Genomic DNA, 10,472 nt, shown 5'->3' on the forward strand with positions numbered 1-10,472 from the left:
TTTTTTTTCTCTCGTCACAACCAACATCAGTTACAAATCCACAAATAGAGAGGCTTGAAGAACACCCAGGATAAATCCCCATAATATACTGTGGATGTAATAAACACTTGCTGGGGTCACTGGCCATTCAATAATCATCTTGTATCAGTCCTGTTCATTGTGGCGTTTTAAGGCCTGGCCTCTTGTCAGAAAACAGACAAAGTGAAAGCCGTGCACAGATGCACCTACATCGACCAAACTCCACTCCCATGTAATTACTCAGCCTCCCTCTGTCCACTGCCTTTTGGTGGCAAACTGACAGCATCACTCCTCCCCCACTGTCAGCACTCTCACTTCAACTAATGAGCTGTGCCACACACTCACTGCCCATTTCTGTGTGTGAGGAAATGAATAGGTGCTGCTGCAGGATGTGAGTGACATATGAAAGGAAAAGCACAAATAGCAAAGGAAAAGTTGCATTTTCATTCTGCTTTTACCAGTGAATTGAGATTCAAACTATACCTTTTATATAATATTCTTTTCTTTTCAACAAAGAAATAATAATAAATGATGTTAACAAGGACTGCAGGGTCAATTGGAGACCCCAGAGAGAGAGAGAGGAACAAAAACAAAGCAGTGTGTTCAGTGGAGTGGTGGTGTGTACATGGGCCTGTGTGTGAGTGTTTACACACAGAGATACAGCACCTGGGGCAGCCTGCCAGGCTGAATTTAACAGCTGGGTTAAACTTCTTCAAACCCACACAGAATAATGGCTGCAATTCAGCACTTAATGAATCCCACTGAAAACAGAAATGTTTTCACCTGCCGCCTGCCATTCTTCGACAGCGCTCCTCCAGCTCCATCTGCACCGGCCCATCTGACAGCCCGGTGTGCTCAAAACATCAAATGCCTTTTAATTCTTTGTGAACTAAACCAGTGATGTTAGCTGGTGTTTACAGCCAACAAAAGCACAAGGTTAAATGTGTATTTTCTTTTATGCAAACTTGACATTGCAGGTGTTTCTGCATGAATAAGCTAATGGGAAATAACACTATGAACACTGTAATTGTTTACTTTGTACTTCTGTTAGAATTATATTGCAGCATTACTGTCTTGTAATAATTACATTTTGAGAAACGTATTGTGTTTACCTGCGTGCAACCTTTAATGTGATTGTGAATAAGAATATATATGAAGCTAACAATTAATAATATGAGATATAAAATACGAGTACTACTGTACAGATACAGTAATACTGTACAATTAAAATGAATTAATTCATCTACTCACTGTTCTTTTATCACAGTTTAATTGACCTGACAGTGATTATGGCCATAAAGATTTAAGTTCACGATCATCCTTTGAAATTAGATTTGGGAACCACCATGTAAGTATCACTCCACAGGCAAGTATTTAAAACATTTTTGGAGAAAGAGGAAGCTCCAGGTATAAATGATCTCTAACATACTGTACTTATAACCACACTTCCTTTTTGACTTACTATCTGTTCTAAACATATGTGGCCTATTATGGCAACATGTGATTTGGTGGTTCTCCCAGAGAGCCAGGACTCTGATATGACAAAATGCATCACTTTAATTTAGCACACAGCCGAGTTTGGGCAGCGGACTCCTTACAGATAAATGCCAGAGTTTTAGGTCATCTCAGGCCTGAAACCATATATACCATTTCTTTCCTGGTGGGTGATGTGGCAGACATGCAGAGTAAGAGCCGAGGACAGCAATGTTATTACAGTTAGAGCCAGAGGAATATGTTGCAGTGTTCCTGTGGGGCACAGCAGGTGGAACACCACTCTTTTCAGATACCAGAGATGAGACTATCTGGAGGGGCTCAGTAATGACGGTGGCCTGTGGAGGGAGCTAGTGAGTGTGACAGTGCTGCAAGTGGGGAGCATTACGGAGAAAGGCTCTGTCTGGGGTGATGACGTAGCTTAATGTGAAAACAGCTCATCATGTGGAGCAGATTGTACAGAATGCTACACTGTTGCACTGATAAACTGGAAGGTAATAATTTGTTAGGCTCAATTTACAATGAGCGAGCTGTTAAAGGTATAATGTGTAGGAATTATCCCCATCTAGCGGTGCGGTTGCATATCGAAACGTATTCTTGATGTTGCATTCACGTGAAATCGGGCAGACGTCAGACAGACAACAGACGCTGCACGTAACAGGATAAACAAGCGTCTATGTAAACAAGTGGTCCGCCAGCACGAGGCAAAACAATACAGGTGTTACAATATCGTGATGTCGTATTGTTTACCTGACCCACATTTTAGGGAAGTCCTCCCTAGTAGGTCCCTACCTACTCCAGCTGAGCACCCTGGAGGAAGACACTGACAATAGAGTCCGAACAAAATTCCTCAGGATCACTGACAACACCACCCATCCCCTCCATAAAACACTGGACAGTCTTAAAAGTATATTCAGCCACAGATACAGACTCCCCCGCTGCTCAAGAGAGCGATAAACATTAATTCATACCCACTGTAATACAGCTGTACAACTCCTCCGTGATTCTGATTCATTCATTCATTCACCATAAGCATCCTAAACCCAGCACTTTTAACGTTTTAACCTTTTACACACATCTTTTATCCACATATTTATTATTGTGTTTTAATATGTGTTTTTATGTTTTTATCTATTTTTACTTCAGTGTTTTGTGATCTGTGTTGTCGTCTCCATTGTCTTGCTGCTGCTTGTGACATTTTAAATTTCCCCTCGGGGATTAAATAAAGTACTCTATTCTATTCTATTCAACAGCCACAGTGTACCACTCCAGTGCATTGTGGTTGGAGTGGTTTTGGTGCAGAGCTGGTTCTTGTGTTTACAGTTTGATGGTGTTGTGGCCATGTGGCGGTGGTGGTAGTCAGCATGGAGTCGGTGGAGAGCTCTGGGAATTGAACCACTAGATGGTCTGGTGGTCGCTGTAGATAAGACTAGAAAGGATTCCAGCTGGGTCAGATGCTTCGGTTCAGACAAAGCTACATTAGAGTCAGCTCCTTGTTTAACCATCACAGTGTTGTTTTCCAGTAATGTGATGTCATTCACAGAGTACAGACCCAGTACTGTACTGAATCCATTGCACCCATAGGATTTTAACCACTTTACTCTCACCTCAGAATGTTGACTGTCCCATCAGGGAATGGAAGCAAATGTCACGGAGGCTTACACTGCTTTAGCTCACCACCACCATTTGGCGGTGGCAAGCTAAAGCAGATCAGATGATAATCTGGTTATTCTTCAGCCTTCCTTCAACCCCTGTGTACTGATGCAGGTTGTAACCACCTGCTCATTCTGGAATCGGACGTTTGAGGCCAGTTACTTGTCAAAAGACTGTTTTGAGAACATAGATTATAATCTATTGTTGGAGTCACAGGAAAATGACAGAAACAGCAAGGACACTGACCTTGACAGAATGCTTACTGTAAAAGCACCACAGACTAACTTATGGGCTCTGCATTAACAGCAAGGGTTCCTTCCTTCCAAACAACAAACCCTGGATCACCTGTAACATCAAGACTCCTCAACCAGAAAAAGAAGCGTTTAGGGATGTAGAGAGAAGAACAGCCAGGCAACATCAGGTGATGTGAGTCCAAGGCTGTGAACTGACCCTGCAGTCCAGCTGGCCGAGCCTCTCCACCAGGCTGGGTAACTGGGTCTCATGCAGGACTGCACTTCTACAGCTCATTTCTAGCCTTATTGACCACTCAGACACACACACACACACACATACATAACACATCTCCATTATTCAGAAATATGGGAGAGCCACCAACCATGTGATTAGTATACAACCTCCTCTACTTTCTGATTCACAGCAGGTAGTGCTCTGCCTCCATCCCTGCTCACTCTGAATGTTTGCAGTGTTTAAATACAAGTCAAACAAAAAATATTTGGATGACACAGCTATTCTGTGGGAAGCAGGAAGAGGAGTGACAAAAACATTTGTGACTGCTGCTGTTGGCAATCAATGCACATCAAAAAGCCTTTGTCGCTGATGAAGTGAGAGATGGGAATATGTGGGGAAAAATATAAATAACCGCCATAGTAATCACTGAAAAGATGAACACTTTGATTTGAATCATTAAAATCAATCAGAAATAGCAAGAGGAATAGCAAGATTAGGCAAGCAAAATTAAGGTAGATAAGAAAAACGATTTTGCTGCACCAATCACACTAATACAGTTGCCATCAGACAGCCGAAAAACAATTAAAGCTGCAAGCAGAGATGAACGAGCCCCCACCCCGTGCCCTGCAGGGGGGCTAACAGCACAACACCCGGAGCATACACACATTTTGTAATTCCAGCTGCACTCTGTGAAACAGGCCACTTCCTTTTTGGTTTTGACTGCAGCTCTTTGTGTGTCTTGACATGTTCTATGAGGTTACAGATTTACAGTCTCCTAGGCCTGATACAGAGGGGTGTCCGGGGGGGGGGGGTCCTGTCCACGTGTGAGATCCCTTTAATAAAAAGTATAAAGTGTAAATTTTCACCAGGCCCAACATTATGTGCCAAGTTTCACTAGTTTTCAAGCATGTTGAGACCATCAACAACATCTTTTCCTGCAGTAGGAGAAGAAGACACGATGGACATACTACAGCGTCCTGTCGTCCTCCTGTGATCCTGCACTAACGATCACCAGCACAAAAACAACAGGGTCCTCGCTATTTACAGTGCACTCAGGCCATACCTACTGTATAGCTACTCAAAGCTGAAAAGCGCTTATAGAAAAAGTCTAGTCTCTATTGAAACCGTTTATATTACACATAGCTATCTGATACTATACAGTATGAGCCACAGCTCCATGGTTCAGGACATATGGACCAACATCTTTAGATCTAAAGATTGGAGAATTACCAGCCAAGCTCCTGTTCACCTGCACTGATTCAATTTACTGGTGTAAATAGTTGAATTAAGTACTTGACAGTTGATCTGCTGCTTTAGACCCTCCAGCCAGCCACCATCCTCATAAGAGACCTCTCAGCTCTGAGGTTAAAGGTCACCTTGAGAGAGGGAGAGGGTGAGAGAGGGACTGAGTGATGGTGGCAGTGCATGCCCGGGGCTTGGGACGGGGAGGGGGGCTATTCCATGGGGACATTCGAGGAAGAACAAAGAGTGAGCCATGTGACTCGAGGCAAAGCCTCCTCTTTCTTTTGTGCACCACATGGACACGAGCATCTGCAGTGGGAAGCCTGAACAGAGCCATATGCTACATGAGGACAATGCAAAGACACTGTTGTTTTGTGTGCGTGGTTTCTGCAGCCCCAAACATCCACTGGCTCTGTCTGAAGCTGACTGGGCCTGCTAATTACCACAGGCCCTTCAGATACACTGGCAGTGTTTGTTATTGCCATGTGTTATTGTGTTTGTTATTGTATATATACAATCTATATATATAAAATTGACAAGGTGTATTGTCAAAACCTGAATATACTACCCATGAATATATTTGTATAAGTGTATAATCGCTATGAAATAAAATTTGTTTGGTTTTTGTAGCTTTATAATAATTATTCTATACATACATATAGCAAGGGTCTTGCTTGTTGCGCCACCATGTTTGTACGGCAGCCTGAACGGAACATCCAGCCAGTCAGAGAGCACGTTTCAAGAGTTTCACGTTCTTAGGAAGGAAAGAAGGAGGAGGAAACAGCAGACATGGTAAAATGGTTTAGATCTTCACCTCATCGCTCCATGCTCCTGAAATACTCCCAGTCGTCCCAGTCATGGTACTGTAAACAAGTTTTTTGTCCTCGGAAGCCACCGTCACTTTGCCGACGGGAGGGGTGAGAAACATTTTTTGGGATGTTGTAAGCCAAACAAGGTCACTGCAATAGCATGACTATGCCATTTATGCAAAACTTAGAACCTACACCACACACTGTGCAGTAAGGAGGTTTTATGATATTAAAATAATATGACCCCTAATATTCATGTGTGCAGGACATGACTCAATCAATCAATCAATCAATCAATTTGTTTATTTCGGGCATGTCAATTTAAATCATCATCATCACACTTCATCATCAAATAATACAATACATGGCCGAAAGGGAAAAGCGGGAGAAGCAAAAGCTTATCTAGTCCCGCCCCCATTACCCACAGAATAAGAATATTTGTCATACATACATATCTTTTTGCTTTTTTTCTTCTTTTCTTATTATTATATATATATATATATACATACATACATACATATATATATATATACATATATACATACTCCAAGACACTGAGAGCATTGCTCTATGGTTTAAATTCACTTTGTTGTGCTGCTGGGACCTGAGTATGAATGATAATGAATGAACCTTGAACGTTGAATCACTGCACTGCATGCATCATGAAAAACAACAGTTTGTTTAAGACCTGATACGGATCAGGTCATAATTCTACAGTTTGTAGGGATGGCCTGATTGATTGGTAGATATGTAGGTGGTATGACTGTGTAGGCCCATTATAGTCCACCTCGTTCAATGTGTTAGCACACAACACACCACCAAAACAAAACATGCAGCTGTGTGGAAGCTTGGGAAAGTGTGTGGGACTGGGATCTGCTGAGTAATGTCAACATTATACTGCCCACTATGTGACTGAATGTAATTTTGGAAAATATCAGAAATTTACACACAAAAAAAACGTATATTCACTTCGCAATTTTTGATTCATACACTCACAAGTTTAACCAACCTTTTGGACTGGAAGTGTCCACAAAAGTAGCCCTCACCCCTAGACCTGCAACAGGACCAGCATCATGAAGTAAGTTCACCAACACCTTTACTTCATGCAGAAGCTGAAATGTTCTGGCCTCAGCATCCCAGTCCTAGGGGGTGGTGGAGAGCGTCCTCACTTTCTGCATCACAGCTGCATCAAGTTCATCTCAGCGTGCAGGAGCAGAGTTTCCTGCATGTGAAAGACCCCACCCACCCAGCAAATGGACTGTTTGTCCCCCTCCCCTCAGGCCCAAGGCTGAGCATCAAGTCCAGCTTCTTTAGAGGCTAGCTGAACCCTCTGTCTTCTACTGCTGCTGCTGTGGACTCTGTGCTTTTTTTTTTTTTTGCTTTAGTGTCACTTTATTGCACTGTTGGGACCTGAGTACAAATTTAATTCTCTTAGTTTTTTTTTTAAATGACAATAAATGAACCTTATAAGATCCATCTTAAAGGGGTTTCACCAAAGTCTCACCGTTTGGCCTAGATTTGGTGTCCATAGTGATTTCCAGCCTGCCTGCCTCAAACAGTCACTATATCTGCAACAATGTCTTTGTTGGCCTTGATTACTTCAGACAAGTAAGAAACAACAATTTTTTTTTTTAAATGGGCATAAAAAAACGAATCAATTATCTGCATAAACAACAAACTAACAAATAATTAATGGAATCTTCATTCTACTCTACTTTGTTGTCTATGGGAGATCAACATGCAGAAACAGAAATCTAATCCCCAGCCGTCTGTATGTGGCTTCTGTGCATTAACACTGAGACAACATCAGCAAATCGTCTGCCAAAAAACACTCCACACAGTTCCAGATTACACAATGTCACTGAATTCTATACATATGCAGATAGTGTAGAGGAGTAATGTGGTTTTATTGGCGTTTTTGCTTACACACCAGTTTTGGCAGCGGGCAGAGGGGGACACAGGGGATGATTAAATACCTTCAAATGATATGACCAAAGTGCATTTTGAGAAATTGTACTACCGCAGTCACCTGAGAACCCACGCTCTTATATTACTTCTGTGGCTAATTTCAGTGACCAATCCAATCCATAACAGAGGTGTGGGTGTAGCCTTAGTAATTTAATATGAAATCTATTTTATAGCTGCAATTATTTTCCACAGTTTCATGGTTTAACTCACAGATACACAGATCTGTCACAGCATTAAAACCAGTCGGCTATTTTAATGTAATGCCTGATAAGTACACAAGACCCCCACCCACACCCTACCCCCCCAAAAAAACCTCATTGCTCCTCTGGCTCACCCCCAACATAAAAGGTGCTGAGGTGCAGAAAAAGCCTCTTGGATTGTTATGTTGAGCAGGAAAAGACCGGGGTTATGGTAGTAAGGTAGGGTTTTGCCAGAAATAGCACATCAAAGACAAGAACACAAGCAAAACATGCTTAATTATCATTCATCTCAAGATGGGCACCAGAGAGCTGAGGAAAGACGAGCATCGCAGAGCGAGGTGCCGACATACTTAAGCTGAGAGGAGACACGCACGTAAACATGTCGATACCGTATCTAGGTTAACTTTGTCGGGCCAATCTGCTCTGGCTTCTCTATTGTTAATCTCCTCCCCTGCCGTAACACGGTGGGAGGTACGGCACATAATACCAGAGGATTTCCATTCCTTTTCACACAGTGTGAACAATGAAGCTGGTAAGGAAAAACAAATATAAAAGAGAGCTGATATCCAGTGGCAAAATGTTATATTTATTACAAATTCAAGTTTTGGCATAATCCAGAATTATTACATTTTCCACCTTTATTAAATGTAGCTTGAAAATGAAGAAAAAGGATTTGAATGTTTCTGAAATTATTATTAGTTTTTGAAATTATTATTATATAAATTGCCCACTGCTGGACAAGTATAGGCTGTGTAAAGAAAATACAATACCATACCAGGCATCAGAACTTAGTTTTATCAGTTTCACTAATCTGAGATTCCTTCAGATTAAATTGGCTAAAATCTGAAACATAATGAATCAGTACTCACTGATACCTGTGTACAGCGTACTGTAGTTCAAGCTGAATATCACTTAGTAATTATTCTAAATGTACACTACTGAACAAAAAATTGGGAATTCATTCTGCTGCCAAACATTCTTGTAATGTTTCTAATCCAATATCACTGGTCGTTTTAGATAAATAATCATTAAAAAAATATTAACAAGTAAAGATTACATGAGGATTTCAGCCTATAGAGTCAGCGTGGTCCCTGAATTGCATTTCCAGGAATAAACCCTTTGATCAGCACCTACTGATGGACAGGAGCTCCACCGTCCCAGTGACACAGAGAGATTAGGCAGGAGTGGAGGAGCACATTGATCTGCAGCTGCATCCAAAGGGCACTCCTGCCCTGATGGGTTAAAGAAGATCCATCCCCCTACACCAGCTCTCATCACTCGATCTCCACCCCCTCCCTTCTTCCCCACTCCTTCACTCTGCTCGCTAGACCATGCATTGGTATTGTGTTTTCCTGACCATGTGCTGCGCTTTCATAGTAAATGGGCTCTCCATCAGTGGGAGGCACCACCCAAAACAGTAACATGAGGAAGCTTTGTAATGATCAACAACACAGCTGCACACACTGTAAGGATAATGCTTTTAACTCAAACATTCACCTCTGGGTTTCTCTTTCCCCATCAAAAACCTGCATCATCACTATGGGGTGTTTTCATCATTGTAGTGCGCTAGTAGTTCCCCCACTCAAGAAAGAGCCTCGTGTGACTGCAGTGCACACACCATTTCTCATCAAATGTCAAACTGTGATAAATGAACCTAACTGCGGTACAAGGCTCCATAGGAGTCCCAGAATGAAGGGAGCTCAGCCCAGAGATACCCAGCACAAGGTGCTACCAGAGCCCCCAGATGGGGGTAAAGGGAGATTCACCTCAGGGACTGCAGTAAATATGTTATGCTATAATGTAGCTGGATGGCTCCAGTGCATCAACCTGCATGTGCTACATTCACATCTGAAGGAAAAATGGATCAGGAAAGAAAGTTTGGATTTAAATCATCAGTTTCTTTCAATTTGCAAGATTATTTGATGGAATCCTAGAAAACAAAGGTAAGTGCAAATAAACCTTCAAATAAAAATTTAAAAAAGCACACATGAAAGTGCACCTGCTGTCCTGCATCTGCTTATGTACACAAACATTTACATATTAATATTTCATCAAATGTCAGAGTAGTCATGAATGGGACATTCATTCACTAACTCAGCATCACCAAAACCCCTCCTTCCTTAAACCCTAGGGGGGAGGTGAGGGGAGAGTAGAGAAGGTGGACGGTACCTGTTTGCCAGATGTAGAAGGGTTTATTTTCCACTGCAGCTTGTGCATCAAGCTCCCAGATGGAGAGAAAAAGCAGCGCTAACGTCCAGAGAGAGGAGATCCCCAACGTCTCCACAGCTCTGCTGGCCAGCCCCATGGCCGCCGTATGGCAAGTACTGTAGTTCCCAATGCAGTCAGGAGGAAAACAGCTAGCCTGGCCACGCGCTAGAGAAGTAAGTGTGCTCTCCGCTTCTGCTTTGTCCACACCAGTGCGTCCAAGGAGAAGTAATCCTGGGGAAAAAAAGGGGGCAGAGGTCTTCTCTCGCTCTCCTTTTCCCCTGTTTCTGTTTCTCTCTTGGTCCTCAATGAGAGAGAACGGCGTGTGGCCGTAATAAAACAGGGAACAATAGAGCCCTAAGCCCAGCCTGCTGCTGCTGCTGCTGCTGCTGCTGTATGCCGGGTTGATGCAGCACCT

At 42.5% G+C, this 10,472-nt stretch overlaps 1 protein-coding gene across 1 annotated transcript in view; it reads right to left on the minus strand.

Annotated features, from left to right (window-relative positions):
* The window catches only part of thsd7aa (thrombospondin, type I, domain containing 7Aa), a 118,751-nt gene extending 108,279 nt beyond the window's left edge, over window positions 1-10,472 (minus strand). Inside the window, exon 1 of the mRNA XM_085792287.1 lies at window positions 10,019-10,472. Within this exon, the coding sequence (XP_085648413.1) occupies window positions 10,019-10,154 (136 nt within the window). The 5' untranslated portion in view covers window positions 10,155-10,472. The remainder of the gene's footprint in view (window positions 1-10,018) is intronic.

This window comes from Trachurus japonicus, chromosome 11, assembly GCF_045865225.1.
Source record: "Trachurus japonicus isolate A0001 chromosome 11, Traja_1.0".
NCBI classification, from domain to species: domain Eukaryota; kingdom Metazoa; phylum Chordata; class Actinopteri; order Carangiformes; family Carangidae; genus Trachurus; species Trachurus japonicus.